This window comes from Alosa pseudoharengus, unplaced genomic scaffold (genome assembly GCF_046254945.1).
Source record: "Alosa pseudoharengus isolate Yale_2024_CS ecotype anadromous, Long Island Sound unplaced genomic scaffold, YU_APseudo_1.1 YU_APseudo_1.1_scf_12, whole genome shotgun sequence".
NCBI classification, from domain to species: Eukaryota; Metazoa; Chordata; class Actinopteri; order Clupeiformes; family Clupeidae; genus Alosa; species Alosa pseudoharengus.
Window position 1 is genome coordinate 20,488,328 of NW_027468587.1, and position 19,252 is coordinate 20,507,579.

The 19,252-nt window shown below is 42.7% G+C and overlaps 1 protein-coding gene across 2 annotated transcripts in view; it reads left to right on the plus strand.

Moving 5' to 3' along the window:
• Positions 1-8,749: 8,749 nt before the first annotated feature.
• Positions 8,750-19,252, plus strand: part of LOC143119152 (mannosyl-oligosaccharide 1,2-alpha-mannosidase IA) — a 198,983-nt gene continuing 188,480 nt past the window's right edge. Inside the window, exon 1 of one of the 2 annotated variants that reach the window (XM_076280442.1) lies at positions 8,750-10,475. In XM_076280442.1, coding sequence (XP_076136557.1) covers positions 9,909-10,475 — 567 coding nt within the window. In that variant the 5' untranslated portion in view covers positions 8,750-9,908. The remainder of the gene's footprint in view (positions 10,476-19,252) is intronic. The other variant, XM_076280443.1, reaches the window with a different exon arrangement.

Consider the following 19,252-nt stretch of genomic DNA (forward strand, 5'->3'; position numbering starts at 1 on the left):
AACTGTGAAACCCTGAGGGGCAACGACAAGCTTTCCAGAGTTCTGATAGATAGATAGATAGATAGATAGATAGATAGATACTTTATTGATCCCCAGGAGAAATTCAAGTGCTTCTGTGGCTCCCGAGTGATAGTAGTGCCCCCTTGTGTCTCTTTGGCACATCTCCCCCCAGTAAGCATCTTAGTCATACATCTTTATCTATTAGGGGGTAAAGGTGACACAGACAAGGTGTTTCATTGAGGGGGATAACAGTGTTTTGTTGCTTATTGGTCAACCAGTGTGCCAGAATCACCTGTCTTCACCTGAGAGGACCTGTCTTCTAATTTATGTGTACATGGTTACTCAAGTTCACTCATATTAAATCATTATTTGTTGTAATGGTAGTTTCTTTTCTGGGGATCTGCCAGCAGGATTATATCTCAAGTACTCTTCCCAAACCATACACATTCACACACACACACACACAATTTGTTGCTAAAGTTTTCTGCCTCTACAGTGCCAGCATATTGACTCCTCTCTGTCTTTCATGTTCTTCCAATAATGTCAGGCGCTCTGGGCTTTCACTGAGTGCCTCTGAGTGTGTGTGTGTGTATCTGTCTTTGTGTGTGTGTGTGTGTGTGCGTTTCAGTTGATTATTATAACTTCTGTTTACTCCCATGGCTGAATCCGCCAGGCGATGATGACTCCAAATGACTGTTGTGACAATGCCCCCCCCCCCCCCTCCCTCAACGAGGCTCTTCCACACAAACTGCAATACAGCAACTCTGCTGTACCAGGTCTTGAGCAGTGTCAGCATTATGCATACATACATTCCCTGTCTTAATTAGATGTCTGATTCTGATGCTGATACTGGTGTTTCTGCTTTACAATGGAGGCATACCCCAAGGAACATACCTTTATTTGAGCAAAGAAATGACTTTATTGAGTGGCAGACACAAATGCTGTTTTATTCAGTATGGTGTCAAGGTATTGTTTGATAACTGATTTTTATTCATGTATGCAGCTAGTAGACACTACTTTATCAAGAAAAGCAAACCAAATATGAAGAGAGCCATTTACATTTTGACAGGGGGTGTATTAAAAAAAAGGTCACAGGCAGTGCACAAACACACTGCTTTCCTGTTAGGCACAGGGTTTTGGTGAAATTATCTGTCAGGGTAAGCAGAAAATATGACTGCATAAGCAAAAGAAAAAATACAGCAGATGTTTCCTCCTATAGCTATGAGGACTCCTTATCTTTATTATCCCAGCATCAAATGTGGAAAAGATTTCTTTCCTTCTGTTTCTACGGTATTCTTCCGATGCCTTTGATAGCCACTGTGTTTGAGTTATTCACTATATTAAAAATATCTGCACAGCCTGCAAACAGGCATACTTGAAAGGGAGTGAAATGCAACACTCCAATCAAAAACCATTTGCCTAATGGCATTTTTAGTAATGCATCCCATTAGTTTAACCCAAGCTCATTTGGCCCTTTATAGTTGGGCTGATAGTTTTTGAAAAGGCAACAAAGCATGAGAACAGCCAAACAGATGTTCAGGACAGAAAAGCATCAACAGTAGTCTTCCATTTGAGATAATTCCTTGACAGTCAAATCAAAACAAGTAAACAAATGAGTCCCTAGAGATGCAAATTGAACTAAGACGTAAGATAAACATTACACTAGAGCACTATATTTGGGAGAGATGGAAGAAGACAATGTTTTTGTTGTGAATATTCTGTGATTACTGTGAACTGCAATTTAGTGAACTGCGGAACTGGTATTTTACATATCTCGAGAATGGAAGAGATCTGACACTGATCTTCAGTTATATCAGTTGATGGTGAGCTTACTTGGCAACGACACAGAGTTTTCACATGAGAAGTGCAGCTTAGTGGCTGTGCAGTAAAGGTTGAATTTTTTAGAAAAGCATGATCATCTCCACTGAAACCTTTCCTTGCAGTTTAGGCTCTTATAGCTGTAGTAGTCATGACTATTGCTGTGCTTCAGCATCCACTCAAGCGAAACATTAAAATTGTGTGTGGAATGACCTCTGATGTTTCTCTGGCGCACTCGTTTACACATGAGCCTCGTTGTATTCATATTATTTCCAGTAGAGTGACATCTCTGCACCCTATTCAAAGGCAAAACTGTGTACTCTCTGGGGATCAATATTTCCCCTGGTATACTGTAGGCTCAAAATGTCAAAAGAAATCCGCGCAAGCCTATTTTCACGGGATGGCAAGAACAAGTAAATAGTGTACCTACAGAATGTATTGTGAATCTATCTCTTTTTAATACCTCTGGTCTTCTGGTGTCTTGTTTAGTTATTGTATGTGTGGTTGTACAACCCCAAATCAGAAAAAGTTGGGACTTTGTGTAAAATGTAAATAAAAACCGAATCTGATTATCTGCAAATCTCTTTACCTCATATTTAGTTGCCAAAAGGAGACATACAACATATCAAATGTTGAAAATTACAAATTTGACTATTTCATGGAAAATATATGTTAATTTTGAATTTGATACCAGCAAAATGTTTCAAAAAAAATTGGGACGGGGTAACAAAATGCTGGGAAAGTTGTGTAAAAAAACAAAAGGAGGAATGTTTCACAACTAATTAGGGTAACTGGCAACATGATTGGGTATGAAAAAGAGCATCCCAGAGAGGCAGGGTCTCTTAGGGTATTCATCACTGCGTGTAAACCTGTGTTTACAAATGACATTTTTTAATTGATGAAACAATGTAATTTTAATGCTTCTTAACATTAAATTGTGAAGTATTTGGGGAGTTCATCATGTAGGACACAATATTATTAAAACATTCAGAGAATCCAGAGAAATCTTTGCAAACAAGGAAAAGATCTAAAAAACAATATTGGATGGCCGTGGTCTTTTGGACCTCAGATGGCACTGCATCACAAAACCAGACCTGTTTCCAGAACTGTCATTGTATGGGCTCAGGAAAAACTCTGATAACCATATGTGCACAGTTTGATGCTCAATTCAAAAACTGCAGCCAAAATTGTAACAGCCAAAATTGTATTAAGACATGATACAGAAAATACCATCGTCGTATGGGCCTGAGCTTGGTAACATGGAAAAATGTCCTGTGTTTAGACCAATTAAAATTTGCCATTCTTTTTGAAAATCTTCTGGGTTAACGACGAGAGGGCCTATCCAAGTCCAACCTATCCAACTTGTTTTAGTGCTCAGTTTAAAACCCAACATCTATGATGGTGTGGAGGTGCATTAGTGCCTATAGCATGGGCATCTTGCACATCTGGCAAAGCATAATCAATTCTGAATGATGTGTACAGTTTTCGAGCAACATATACTGCTATCCAGGCAATGTCTTTCCAGGGAAGACCTTGACTATTTCAGGAAAACAATGCCAAAATGAATTCTGCACATATTTAAACAGTAGTTCTCCGTAGAGGAAAAGTCCAGGTGCTAAAGTGGCCTGTCCAGACTTGTCAAGTTAGGTGCATCATGGAATGAAAAACATGACTAGAATATACTGTTGTGCAACTGAAATCCTATATCGGTGAGTAATGGGACAACATTTCATTCTTAAAACTCTAGCAACTGGTCTCCTTAGTTCCTAAACATTTACAGAATTTTGTTAAATGAAGAGGTGAAGCAGCACAGAGGTAAACTGTCCCAACTTTTTTTTAAACATGTTGCTGGCATCAAATTCAAAATTAACATATATTTTTCATGAAATAGTCCAAATTTTCATTTTCTACATTTGACAGGTTGTCTATGTCCTTTTTGCTGCTAAATATGGGTTTTGGAGACTTGGATATGACCACATTCTGTTTTTATTTGCATTTTACACAACGTCCCAACATTTTCTGATTTGTGGCTGTATGTGTGATGCATGTCATAAAGTAGACATTTATTTCCCCTCCTCTGATACTGTATCTTTTATACAGGAAAGCACTAAACAAAAAAATCTTTCTTGAAATTATATAATATTCTGAAAATAAGTTATGCTGAATTTATTATAGATTACGTGACTATATGGTGACCAGTGTGTCCATATGAGGTATCAAGGAGGAAGCTTAATGGTGCAGTCAGTGATTGCACAGGAAGTCTCGTTTGTTTATGTTTATAGCAGACACTTTTGTCCAAAACTGTATACATTAACCAAGGCCCAAATGAAACACACCAGAGAGGTAGCTCACCCCTCTCTTCTATTCCCAGAGAAATTCCACACAGGGTTTCGTTTTTGATGGGAGGACAGGCTGCCCCCATTTTGTTTGTTTCCAGTTTTTGGAGCCTGGGCTGCCTACAAAGACCAGTGTTTTTTACTACTCACGGAATGGGCATCTAGAAGATCATGAGGAGGTGACTGCGACAGGAGGAGAGGTGATGAAAGTGACAAAAAAGGTTATGGTTTTGAAATTGTGTACAATCGCTGACTGCACCTTTAAAAGTAAGCATGCACTAACCTGGGTGTGGTTTCCCGAAAGCATCGTAAGCTTACGTATCTAAGCTTATCGTAAGGTCGTAAAGTCCCTCTTTAGAACGTTTTAAGATAAATCGTAGAAAACCCTCGTAAGAGCGTGTATCCATCGTTATTGGGAAACCGGTCCTGTATCCATCGTTATTGGGAAACCGGTCCTTTTCCTACAGAAACCACTTACTGTCTAATACGTGTCAATGTCTGATGGAGTTCATTCTGTCTTGATTCACTAGGTGTTTGACATGAGGAAGAAGAGGTTAAAATGATGATGATGATGATGAATACAGAACATCATATACATATGTGAAGATAACATGAATACAACAACAGAAACACATAACAGTAACTTTTATGTCATTATTGTTTAATTATGCTGTTTTTGTTGTCAATACATGGAGTACAAATAGAGTCTGTGTTTGTGGTGAAGGGGAGGTTATGGGGGAGCTAAAGTCATACCCCTGATGTTGGGGAGGGGAGGGGGTGTTACTGGGGTGAGGAAAAGTTAATGGGAGCCTAGGATATAGTATCGGAATTGACAGGAGTTGACAGGAATGTTCTACTTTATGTGTGATGTTCTGGGACTTACTACATTATCTATTTATTAAAGGAATGCATTAAAGTTATTTTCCTTAACCAAAAACGAAAATGCACTTGCAATGCCTCAAGCATGCTTTTTATGTTAGTCTTTTGCCTTGAGGGTGAAGCCACTTCAGAGTTGTTTTACTGCTTCATCAACAGACTGAATAACCTTAAATTCATCATTATGTAATGTAGCCTAAGCCTACAGAACAACACTTTACGTGGTTAATGAAAGTGCTAATGTGTGTTAGGCATCAGTGGTGGTGAATCTCCGATATACACAATCACAAATTCACTGGTTAAGGCCAGTTGATGCTCCACAGAAGACATAAAAGAAAGGAAAGCCAAGGTCTAACTAGAACCAAGGAGTAGGACCGGAGCACACAAGTGATTAGCCTAGTGCAAACCGACTAACGTTTCAACGCCCATGCATCTTCTTCAGAGTCTGGTTTTTGACTCTGAAGAAGACGCATGGGCGTTGAAATGTTAGTCTGTTCCATGAGCACCAACCAGCCTGAAGCGCAAGTGACCCCCTTCTACATAAAAGAAAGGGTAAGAGAAAGGTGAAATAGAAACAGCAATAAACTCTGGACATACACCGCTATATCTTGGATGTGATTACTTGTTTTGCGCTTGTTTTTCACACAAAACTAGCACTACAGGCTGCGATCTGTTCGAAGGTGAACACTCCATGGCATTTTGTTTACACAGAACTAGTATATGAGCCCTCCGATTCATTCTTATTACTCTTGCTTTAGCCCATTCCTTTGCCAAAATCCCCCTCTGGCGCTCTTAGGAGGAATAGAAAAACATAGATGAGGTCATCTGGTGGGGTGGGGTGGTGTAAATCCAAATCCAAAACACTAAGAACCCTCACTGCTCACTCACGTGGATGTGTCCTTTATGGCTGAAGGAGCTGTCAGGGTCAGGGAACCCTGTACTCAGATACACTCAGTGTATGTGTGAATAAACCACATTTACACTTCGTCTTTTATGCCTTCTCTCTATGAGCACATCCCCCGATGTGAGTTAATTACAGTGGGACGAATGTGATGTGGATGACTGAAATAACTGCTCATCAGGTACACTCTCTGGACCATTACAATATCTTACAATTCATCAACATAATGATTATGTACATCAGTTTATGTTCTCATCAGTTATGCATCCCCCGCCAGGGACCTTTGTCATGGTGCATATCTTAGTGGTGCTTGCTGAAAATTGCCCTAATTAGCATACTCAAAACTACATCTGAGCTGCATGTGAGACATCAACATTAACATGTCCATGTGACACATTTCACACAAATGCTGTATAATTGCATGATCTATGCTTTTCTTTTTATGCAGCTATACGCTTAAAAATGTTAAAGAATCAAATTATTCTGTATATATTAGAAAATAAACTGTTAGTAAGGACCAAGGCCTTTGAAACAAACAAATAATGGGATTGTGGTTTTTGTAATCCCTTGGCACATTTATTCAAAACACGCTCCTAAATGTGTTTAGATGACATGGTCCATCATGGTAATCATTATATTTGTTCATGCAGAATGTGGTAAAACCACTGTTTTTTTTTTAATATTTAATTATGTTGACTATAGGGGGCAGAATATCCACTGAAGGCACTGTCACAGGCCTGCTCTGTGAACTACAGTGAACTGACGCTGCAATTCTGTCAGCATGGTAAGCACATTTAAGCGGATGACATTGTGAAACAGGAATGTAGCAAACGTTCAAAACAGGATAAGAGTGCATGCAAGGGTGCTGACTTTTACCTTAACCCAAACCTCCAAACCCCACCCTCCAAAAAAAGAAAGCTCATTAAAAACGCCATTTTGTGAAGGAAGCACTTTTGCTCCTCTCTTTCATTGGCCAAGTTTTGGAACAATGCTGACCTTTGCGTGGAAAGAGTGGGAAAGAAGGAAACAAAGAAAGAAAGAGAGAGAGAAAAGGAGAGAGAGAGAGATGGAGGAGATTTTCTGCTGTGCTGGTCGCTCTCTCTTCCCCACTTTCTTCCCTTAAACTCCATTTTTATGCTGTGCCAGGATCTTTGGCTAATGTTTGGAGTCAGAGTAATTAGCACCATTCATCTCACTTTGTTTCACAGCATGGCCACTAAATTTCACCCTTTCCCTCATCCCTGTCAATATGAGCAGAGCAAATAAAAGGCTTGCAGCTCACGTTTTCACAGACACCAAGAGCTTGCAATACTTCATCAAATTGTTACAAACAATATTAATAAAATATATTTTGACGGGTTGCATTACTTAAGAATAACTATACATGGACAACCCTTGACATCAATTTCTCTAAATATTTAACTTGTGGACCAAGTGCTGAGATATTAAGTAGAGTAAGTAGGTAGGTAAGGAGGTAGATAGGGCGATGTCTTTTTTTCTTGACGTGAAGTCTAGGCATAAGAGAGAAAAATGTCCAGCATACTCCAAAGTAATGAGAAGTGGTTGCCTGACAGACAACATTACATTAAGAGACCAGCTGAACAATCATTTGCTCAGTGAAATCTCCCCTAATTGTTCCATTACAGTGAGTATGAAAATGTGGGGTTGTAGAGGTTGTGCAGTATGAAACCTAGAACTGCAACATTTAACTAATCTGTTAGTTTTCAACCATCAAATGCATGGCCAACTATTTTGGTAATTGATTTGTGCATTTTTCAGGAAGAAATCTCTGATTCCAGCTTCTTAAAGTTGATATTTGTCCGGTTACTTACTGATCAATGACAGTAAAGTGAATAGCCTATCTTTGGCGTGGACAAATCAATGCATCTGAGGATGTAATCTTGGACTATAGGTAAAAGAAAATCCACCATTTTCTGACATTTTATAGACCAAACAACTCATTGATTAGCCTAATCAATAGTTAATCAATACATTAATTATAAATTAATCGTATACATTGCCTACATACATACAACCATGATAGGCCTAGCCTAGGCCTATGTTAGCTTAACTGACTTGACCCTGTCCCATGTTGGCCCACACAGATCTCAAGGTTTATCTATCTCCCTTGCAATGCTTTGCCAAACAGGATGTCTTCACAAATTAATAAGGAGAGTAGGGCTATAAACTGTAGCCTAGTTCTTGACACAGCTAACTGAGTTTTTCTGAATATAGATTAGGAGTAGCAGGCTACTACTCAACCACATTCAGCCGTGAAAGTTTCTTTGTATTTTTGATGGTCAGACCTGAAAATAAACCACGTGTATCTTTAGTAGATAAAACATTAGGCTAGCCTTAGTGCATCCTTTCTCTTTCCTGATCTGATGCTTGACCATGGTCAACCTGAGACTGCAGGCTGTCAGGGTGATTATTAATTATGTATATCGGGACACTAAGTACTAAGCCTAGTACAGATTTGGTGAAACAAAGTTTGATCATTAGGCGTAGGCTACTCCATATCAATTGTCTTTTCAATGACAATCATAGTGAACTGGGAAGCAACAATCACTAGGCTATTCAATGACCATTGCAGTAGATTATCCTAACAAGAATGTTGGTGGTTTAAATTTGCGCATTTGTGGTTTTCGTTTAGGTTGCGCAAAGTAGGCTACAGTGGTTTCTCCCTCGGACCAGAAAGATGTACCCTGACACGCCACACGATGGATACATCGATACACATTTACTGAGATAATCTGGCGCGGCTGTATTTCATCGGAGAGACCCACTCCCCCGTAAGAGTGATCATCAAACACGCTTGCAGCAGCATAACAGACCGCCCAGAAAACGGCGTTCAACTGACTGGGGGCTTTCCACGTCTTTTTGGTGCATGGGATCGTAACATTGAACGGTATTTTTGATAAGCTGTTCGAGGGATCCATCAAGAGACAGACCAGCCCACTTGATTTTCTCAACAGTATTCCTTTCACCGATTGCGATATTTTTCCTCAGACGCCTCTGCTGATTGAGCACAGAACGAGAGGTACGAGCGATAGGACAGACAGCAGCAAGCACATACCGCGTAGGCTATTTCAGGATTTCATCACTCCGAGACTAAATTATCAACCTATATTCTGGTGATGTGATATTTGGGAGCCTGAACATGGTACATTCACCGAGCATGAACTTCAATTCCGCTGGCTGAGTTATTTGGTAGCCTATGTGGTATTTACATCGGAGAAGGAAACCCGGACCGTAGTTTAGGCTACACGATTGACTTGGATTGTTCAAATACTCGTTGCTGTCATTTGCCTGTCGTAGGATAACAACCCTGATGTTTTCTTTAAGTGTGTTCCATGCAGAAGACAGATCACTATTATCTCCGTGTGTTCGTGCATATGAAGGGGACAGAGGACGAAGCTACCGATTATGATGTTGCAGTTTTGGCACAGCTCATAGCGCGTTGTCTTTGGTGAAATTTATCTGCCTGCTCACAAAGAAGTGGAGATAAACTTTGTATGACAAATGCATGTGAAAATAGCTGGATTCAAAATACCTTTGAACTCACCCAATGACATACTGTAAATGCATATCTGAATGTGGCTGCCGTATTGTTCTGAAGATGTCTGATTATATATCCATTCAGGTTGGCAGCCTATAGGTACATTCTTCAGAGAAGGCAGTACACTTTTCCTGTGCAAATTAGCCAACAGTGGTTTGACTGTGACACCATTTGAGATGCAACTATTGGCACACATGCTTGCAAAATTGTTGACGTAACCCTTGCCCATGTAAATTCAATTGATCAGGATAAGGCTCCTGTCAGTGCGCTCTCTGCTTGACAGAGGACACACGCGAGGGTGAGTGTTTGCAACATCGCGTCAACTTTTAATGTTTCCCAGTGAATAGTGTTAGTGTTTGATATCGTCATTGCCCACATTTTCAAAGTGCACCATCTAAAGGGATTTTACGGATTTCAAATGGTGTTCCGAAAGTTACCCGGTGTGTCGGCATCGGGCATGGGTCTGCGCCTTTCTCAGAAATTCGTGTTTCTTCTCTTTTTGTCTGGGTTGGTAACTCTATGTTTCGGGGCCCTATTCTTCTTACCCGATTCCGTCCGTTTGAAGCGGATTTTCCTACCCAAGTCAGACAACCAAGCGGTGACGGTTGGCTCAGAAAATGATGTCAGGGAGCATTCAAAAAAGATGCCACGGGAGCAGACGGCAAAGGGTGACAGCACTACGAAACTCAAAATACTGAGCCGTAAGCAGTCTGTTACCCATGAAGCACGTACCGTGGAGAGATCCGTAGGAAATAAACCACCCGAGGAATGGAACCCAACTAGGACAAAGACAGAACCCGTCGGCAGGGCTCGGGAATCTGTAACGGGGGGAGAGAGAGTGACCACGTCAACCCAGAAAGGTCAAAACAAGGATATCTTCGACTTCGAGACATTCAAACAGTGTCTACTCAAAGCGCCACTGGGGAAGGATAATGGCAAGCCGAGTGACCCGCAAACCCTAGAGCGTCGGGAGAAAGTCAAAGAGGTAAGGAGCCTGTTAAACATATTCATGATGTGATGCGCTGGAAGTTTGTGACAGTGACAGGTCACAACAGAGGGAAGTCAGGAAGTTTAGCATTTACCTATGACACCCTTGTCATCACATTCCCTCTTCAATATCTCCTACAGCCTGTTGTGTGTACACACACACACACACACACACACACAGACACACACACAGACACACACACACACATTGTTTTTCTCTTTTTCTCTTACTCTGTCACACTCCACACACACATGCATCCATGCCCCCCCCCCCCCCCGCCCCACACACACACACACACACACACACACACACACACACAACCACCCCCACACACATACATACAATCTCTGTCATACATGGAACTCAGGAGCAGCCCAAGCCCCCCAGGTTTAACGCAAGCTCCTCAGGAAAGGGCACAGAACTCGTCAGAGATGTCGGAGGATTCCAGTCGAGGCTTGATTTTCCTGCTAGCTGAGTTGACACAAGGCTGGAGAAAACTTATGGCTGGTATACAGTAGGAAGGAAATCTGGACTCAGTCAAGTGGATGAGATCCGAAGTCAGTGAGAGCACCCTGCTCGCTGACAGCAGAAATGGGATCCTAACAAGCTGGCTGTCAGCTCTGGTTAGATCAACACAGATGTCACCTTCTTGTAGGTTATGAGGCAAAGTATTCCCCTATGTGTTCTATTAGTGATGGTACAGATTGTGGTTGGCCCAAGTCATTTTATTTCCGCTGAACAAAATTTAAGACAGCGTGGAATAGAATTCTCAGTAGTGAAATGAATGTCTGAATGTAGGATTATTTTGACTAAATAAAGAGTGCATTCAGTCTAAGTTTACTGTTAGAATATTCCCCTGTGAAGATTTGCACTACAAATTTGAATAGATGGATTTGAAAATGTAACTTTGATTGTATCTCTTGCACCATCCTTTCTGCCTCGACTGGACAGAACTGATGTGCACTCAGTGACACTATCACACAGGGCAATCAGTGCATATTTACCTTACCAACGTAATAGGCTGTACAATAGCTGTAAAATGATTAGAGCCTGAGTTGCGACCTGCAGGAGCTTAGTAGCCTGGAGGACCAGACCCAATCGAAAGATTAAGGGTCTGGCTACGAGTAATGAAAATGGCCCAACTCGAGGGGCGGCACAAAGCATGCATTTGAAAATATCACTGCACGCAATTGGATAACACTACTACGACCAATTTTTACTGACCGATTCTGGACGTCGACGCAATTGGATAACACTACGACCAATGTTTCCGGACTTCGACGTTGCAGCGCTGTCGTCATCTGTTTAGCTTGCCTCTGGCCCGCCTATGTCATGTGATTGGTGCAGCTCGGTTTCATGAGCATAGCTATTGAGCATCATTACTCGTCACCAGAGTCACTTGCTGAGCAAATTCAAATTTAGCTCTCTCTCTCTCTCTTAGCTCTCTTTAACTCTGGATTTCCAGGGTAGGAGCTTAGTGGAAATCCGTGTGATCTTCTCATTGCTGCAATATGGCATGGTAATTAAACATTCAATATAAGCTTAGACTCAAACTTATTTGTTTTGTGATGTCTAATGAAACATCCTGTAGTATCACCTTTGACAACTGAATGACTGCAGCCAAAAGAATAGAACAGATTGCATTTCTATACCCACACATCATTTCCCAGGGCTAATAAGCACAGTGAATGAGAAGTGGAGGAGTATTTGTGGCTCTTTGTGTGGACTTTGAGGCATCTCGTGAGATGAGAGAAATGTTGGGTGTTATTGTAGGGCAGTTCCAGCGTTATGGATGTGACAATTGGACTCATATTGGTAAACAAAATGCCTTAGAGTGGGGGCAAAATTAGTATCAGTGAATTAATTTGCATAACTTTTAATGCAACCTCTGTCATCTGAATACTGAGAAATCCTCAAATTTCATTTAATCAATTTCATCCTAAGAATACAAGGCATTTTATCAGCGTTATGGATGTGACATGAAATGGACACACTTTTGTGAGAGATTACAGGTTTTCTACAAACTCTGTGAATTTTGAAGGAAACTGCCGAAACTATGATATATGTACCATGAAGGAGACTTGAATGAACACGGTGTGTTTTTGAAACTATGCGTCATTTTCGTAATGCATTATGTAGGAAAAACTGGCGTTATGGATGTGACGGTTTCACGTTATGGATGTGACGTGTCTGAACCAGTCCTCGACAAACTACATAAAACACATAATTAAGTAGTGAATTTTGATATGAAACAATTGAAATAGTAATCATGAAAAACTAGCGATGAAATTATTGCTTCCTCAGTGCCCACTAAGATCCACAGGAAGAATCAGGACAACAAGTCATTTAAAATATAAACTGTCATCAATTTTGGTCAGTGATTCCCGGGTTACTGAAACACCAGAGAACATGAAACTTGGTGGCCACTCCCCTAAATAACTAGCCCTACCTGAACCGTTGCACCCAATATTTATATTTATGGTATTTATATGTTAGTCTCAAGAGCCCGCATGAACCTAACCCATACCCACTCATTTGTGATTTGCACACATAAAGTACATGCACGCGCACTTGCACACACGCACATGCACACACACGCACATGCGCGCACACACACACACGCATGCACGCACAGTCGCACATATACAGACAGGCAAGCACACACACACACATAAACACATACAGACAGGCAAGCACACACACACATGCACAAACACCCACCCACATGAATGCAGATACATAAACACACACACATAGGCACGCATGTGGGCATGCAAACACACACGCACACACACACACACACACATAATCACACACACACAGGAACGCATACGCACATGCACACACAGACACACAGACACACACACACACACACACACACACTCTTATAAACAAAAGCAAACTCACATATGCACACATTTACATGCACATGAGTTGCAGGAGTAGGAGATGGAGACAAATTGACAAGCGTAATTTATTTTTGCGAAGAGAATATGCAGGACTGAGAGGCGGTCATATTTTGTACCGCTATGCGGTACATCTAGGTACTATTAGCTACAGAGGACCTGACACTTCAAATGCTGTCATATCGCGTCACATTTAAAATTAAACTGTGTTAAGCAGACGTGAACGGCAGGCTGAACAGATCTGCAACAGAAGGAGATTGCTATGTTAACTCCAGCTGCAAAGTCAGCCATCTTCACCAGCTAACACGATAATCCAGTTACTGTACAACATTAGTATGACAGTTACAGGAAGATAATCGCTCAGATTTTCGTTATTAGGCCACTTGAAAATAGGCTATGGCTATAGGCTAATCACTAGAGGTATTTTAATATTATGTTTGTTTTGCTAATGGTTAGGCAAGGCCTCCCTGTGGTTTTGATCAACCTAATAATCTTTGAAATGTCAATTGTAAACAAGTTGAAATGCGTTGAAACTGACATGCCACCAGAACAGACGTTTTATCGGCTTTGAGGTATAATAAAGTCCCCAGTCTTGTAAATTCACATTATGTAACATCCATAACGTCACATCCATAACGCACCATTAAAGGTTTTAAAAATAAGAAAGGGGCACAATTTGGTCATCACACTTTACATTGATATAAATCAGCTTTGAAAAGACACTATGGACATTGTCGCATCAACACTGTATGTGTAGCATAAACTTTTCCTATAAAACGTTATGGATGTGACATGGCCATGGAACTTGCTGACTTAAAAACAAAAGCCTTACAAATGTAAGGAGTTGTGCTTTTAAAGGCAAGCTGAGCATAGACATTACTCTACCATTCCCTTGTCAATCTGGAATTTGTCAAATGACACAATTTGTTTGAACATTCACACCCATTTATCCACTTTTGAAATATGTATAATATTACCATGTGAAATATGTTGTTTCTGTATGGTTGCATACCATATTTATGATGTAAAAAGAGTGTCATTCTCCATCAAATTCAATCAGATCAGTTACAAACAATAAAATATAGACCTAAATGAAGATTTTAACAACAGTTCTATTTGCGTATGCACAACTTTTTTTTTCCATGGTAAGGATGACCTTTGCATGGAATTTCCCTGTACTCTTATTTTGTTGTTATTATCCTATTGTCCTGACTCAACTGGACTTTGAAAGTTGGAAAGACACAAAAAGATGATGCATGTCTCTTTCACCCTGATCAATGTTTTGTGTCAACATCTCTGACACTAGACCAGGCTTAAAGTGCTTTGAGTTCAAAAAGGAGCTGTGACTCCCCTACAGCCGTGTGAATGAATGGTTGTGTACTACTGGAAAACAAAAAGACTGTATGAATCTGTTTTTGTACATTCATTGACTGTCAGGAAATTAATGATGTCTTGAAAGCATTCATGTACAGATGTGTTTGAATAGGCCTACTGTTTGAGCTTGAAAGGATACGTGCTTATTTGTTATGCTATCTATCCTCCAAAACTTGTTACGTGAGTCTCATCCTGTCACTGAAAATGCTTCTGTGTCACTTCTGCAGACTGAACTTCACTGTCTCACTGTTTCTGGAAGCCCCTTGTGTCCCTCTGTGCTTGCCGTTGCTCATGGTGGCGGTTCAGTCCATCTCCATTCATACAGAGCATATGTCCCTCTTTTTTAAAATTGTCTATTTTAGACCTGCAGTCCTGCATATTCACATTTGAGTGGCAATGATAGCAAAGCCCCTGGGCCTTCTACATGTATCACTCTGGGAAAGATGGCAACAATCTATGTGGCCGAGGGCCAAACTGGAGAAGTGATAAATGATGAGGGGCCTGTGGGGTGGCTTTCCCTGTGGGGCAGCATACCCTCAGTGGCGGTTGAAGGCGTCCTTGTTTTCCTGTTTAACTGTCCTGGCGGTGGCCGGATGTGGCTCATTGTACTCGCCGTGTCTCCAGAGAGATCTCCGCAGCCAGGGGACCGTGGCGTATATGCGACCAGTTGATTGCGTCAAAACTCTGGGACCTAATGTAACAGACGAGGAGCCAAGTGCTGACATAATGCCTCACAAATAAGGCCAAATGTTCAAGCGGGGGCTATTAGTGAAAGCCCAGTCTGGCTAGCGGAGACTGATTTTCTTCTGCTGATTTGAAGAGGTTGGCTGTTCCCAGCTCGCAAAGGGAAAGGGGTCTTTTGAGGAGTTTGTTTTATTCATCAGATAGTGCGGCTTTTTTTGGCCTTTGCAGTTATCCTGCCTCATTGGGCACTTAGGGTGATACTTTATACGAGGAAATGGCCTTTTTGTGCTCTGTTCAGATTCTGATGCAGACGATAAACCCAGCTGGCTTTTGCACGAGTGTAAATTGTCCGCGTTTGTTATTGACTGAGATGGCTGAATGCAGCTTGTCTCACTCCCACCAAGTCGAAATGGAATAAAACATGTGTCGATTGATAACAGCCAGGCTATAAAAGGGTGCTTTCTGTGTCCCACATTCATGTTGATTTCTGTGGTCGTGGGTCAAATGTGGTTTTGTTGATGCATGCAGAGAGGGGTTGGCCCCTGGCGGTCCCATGATCACATAGCAGTGATCAGCTGCTCTCTCTCCAGACATTCCTGCTGTGCGTAGAGCGCCGGCTGGCCAGAGCGCAGTGCCCGCAAACCTCCGCCGTCGCCTCATGACTGTCACAGAACACAAGCGCATATTTAAGGCTTTGAACTTTAAGGCCAGCACAGTGTCTCGATGTCTTTGGGAAAGGAGCAGTTCTAGCTTGTCAAACTTGTTGCTTGGTGTTGTTGTGGCTAGTGCTTGGGGGCCTGTCTGCTAACTGTCTGTGTTGCTGGGATTGTGGCTTTTTTCCTGTCCGAGTTTTCTATTCTTTATCAAAAACTGCGCCATTCAGGTGAAGCTCTACCTAAGCGACCAGTGTAGCTTTCGAGGCACTTGTTGCCGTGGTAACACAAATGCACAGATCGCTAAAAAGGATGCCCACTTTTTGCATGCTTGCAGCAGCGGTCTTGTGCACTTATTTACTTGGCACTTGTGAGCCATGTGTGTGAAGAGGAAGTTTTGAAGAGGAAGTTTGTAAGTCCATATCTGTTCTGTCTGACATTTTCTCCTTCTTTATTTATGAGAGGTGGCATCGCGTGTGTGGTTCCCGTGGCTTTGTGTAGGCGTGGCACTTGGGGTGCACCAGAGCGAACAGCAATGGCGGGCGACAGCGAACAAAGAGTGTACGGCAGCACCCAGCTGTGCATGACTCTCACACACACCTTCCTGTCGCGTGGCAGACACGCAGTGAGAAGTGTCAGGAGCCTTCTTTGTCTGTGACGATGTCTAACACACACAAAAGGGTTTGGGGGGGGGTGTGATTGCAAAATCGTAATTACACCTGGCAACCACTTACAGAAAATAGCCCCCTTAACGAGCATAAAGATTTCATGTGAATTCAATAGTCTGTGTGACAGTGTGACAGGTAGCGTGTGTGTGTGTGTGTGTGTGTGTGTGTGTGTGTGTGTGTGTGTGTGTGTGTGTGTGTGTGTGTTTATAGAGGCAGTAGCCTCAGCTGTAGGGGTTGGGGGCATGGGGGAGGGTGGGGGGTGTCCTTGCATGTGAAAAGAATGGACGCAGAGAGGGAGGTTTCAAAAGCGCCGAAACAAATGGAAAGCCGCATGGCAGGGCTTTGATGGCATGCTCGCAAGTCCCTTGATGAGTATACAAACCAATGCCTCTTGTGTGTGTGTGTGTCTGTGTGTGTGTGTCTGCTTGTGCACCCTTGGTGGTTGTGTTGTCTGTGTGTGAGTTTGAGTAGTCTCGGTGGTTATGTTTGTATGTGTATGTGTATGTGTATGTGCGTGTGTATTAGTGTGTGTGTGTGTGTGTGTGTGTGTGCATGTGTGTTTGTCATCTATTCAGTTCAGGCTTTTAATGTGGACGCTGGCAGCCCAGTGAAGATTAGGGTCAGGCTCGTCGCTCTCAATGAACTCCCAACCTTGGCCAGCATCCACAGCATTTGGCCAGTATAATGACATAATCTTGCCCTGTCAGCTCGTCAGATTTGGCTCTGACAAAAAGGACATTTCAGCTTGTATGTCCCCAAAGCTTGTTTACTCATTTATTAAAAGAAATCAAGTAAACATAACAGCTGTGATCTTTAAACAAGACGTGCATCATTCTATTTAAAGCGTCTGACAGCGTCCTTTTAAACGGAGGCTACAAGATTGAGAATTGAAAAGAAAATTAACAGGTGCCTGGTTTACGATGACAGTAAATTCAATTTGTTCTCATGCGCAGGCCTCAGTGGCATTACCAGGCAGTGGAAAATTATACATTGTACATCTTCTAAATTGGGAGCCTGAATAGGAAATGAGGGTAAAAATAGCAACACAGCTGTCCGGGGTGATCGTCCGTAACCTCTCTCCCTCCTCGTTTGATCTGGGACCAGGTGTGCAGGGGCTACATTTCCCATCGGTGGAGTTGAGGCTGCCTGAAGCAGGGCCACCTGGAGGCACCTTCCACCCCCCTAAACACACACACATGCACAAACACACACACACACACATCACACACACTCACACACACATCCCCCCCACCGCCCCCACCCACACATACACACACGCTGCTGGTGTTAATGCTATGGGGAAGAGACAAACATTCACCAGCTTTACAACAGCTCCTGTGTAATGTTTCTCTCTACTCAGTGAAAGAGGAGCAAATGTCAAGTGCTGATGGGTGTGTGTGTGTTGGGGTGGGGGTAGGTGTGGGTGTGTGCGCCTGTGTATGTGTGTGTGTGTGTGTGTGTGTGTGTGTGTGTGGGGGGGGGACTTTGTAGTCCTTTCTGCCTCAGAGACTTCTTTCTCTCTCTCTCTCTCTCTCTCTCTCTCTCTCTCTCTCTCTCTCTCTCTCTCTCCTCTCTGCTGCTGCGGGGACTTAGAAAGCAGCCGGTTCCCTCCTGCACTGCGCCCTGCTGTGTTACTCTCTGTGGAGTGTTTGGAGTCCCATCCTGTTCCTGTAGCTGTGAGTGCGGGAGCGAGCGAGCGAGCGAGTCAGTGCCGGATCCTCTCCAGCCCGGTGCTCTGCTTCACCTTCATGCCTCGGGCCTCGGGCCAGGGCAACACGCTATAGGTGCAGAGTTGTTGTGTAAGCAGAGAGGGCCGCGTCCCTGCAGCGTAGTGGAGTGATGATGGAGAGTGGGGGTAGGGGGGCCGTGAGGGGGATGAATGAGAACAAGCAGAAAGGGAAAAGAAACGGGGTTAGGTCACTTTCATTTATGCATTCATATTCATACCTGATTTGTTGCTCCTTACCCCCCCCCCCCTTTCTCCCTTGTTCATTTTTTTATTAGTAGCTTTCAGCTTATTCCTCCTCTTTTCTTTATCTTTTCTTTTTTTTCTTTCAATCTTCCACTCTTGCAGCCTTTCTCTCTCACACACACTCCTTCTCTCTCTTTGTCTTTTTCAGTCTCTCTTTCTCTCTCTCTCTCTCTCTCTCTCTCTCTCTCTCCCTCTCTCTGGGTTAGAGCTAGGGCCAGTAGCTGCAGGGCAGCCTCCTGCAGTGGCATGCTCTTGGAGAGAGCAGCTTTTCCCTGTCAGCTGGATAGAGTTACAAGGACCAGATTGCCTTTCCATGGGAGTCAAGAGGACGGCTGGGAGGTAGCAGAAGGGGGGGAGGGGTTGGTGGTGATATTGTAGGCCCTCAGCATGGGCTATGGCCTGGGGGGGGGGGGTTAGTATTGTGCGTACGTGGGGAGGCGGACGCAGGTACTTCCTCCATAGGATGCCAGGGGTCCTGTTACACGGTGCTGGGGAGGAGATTGGCTCTGCGGGGACC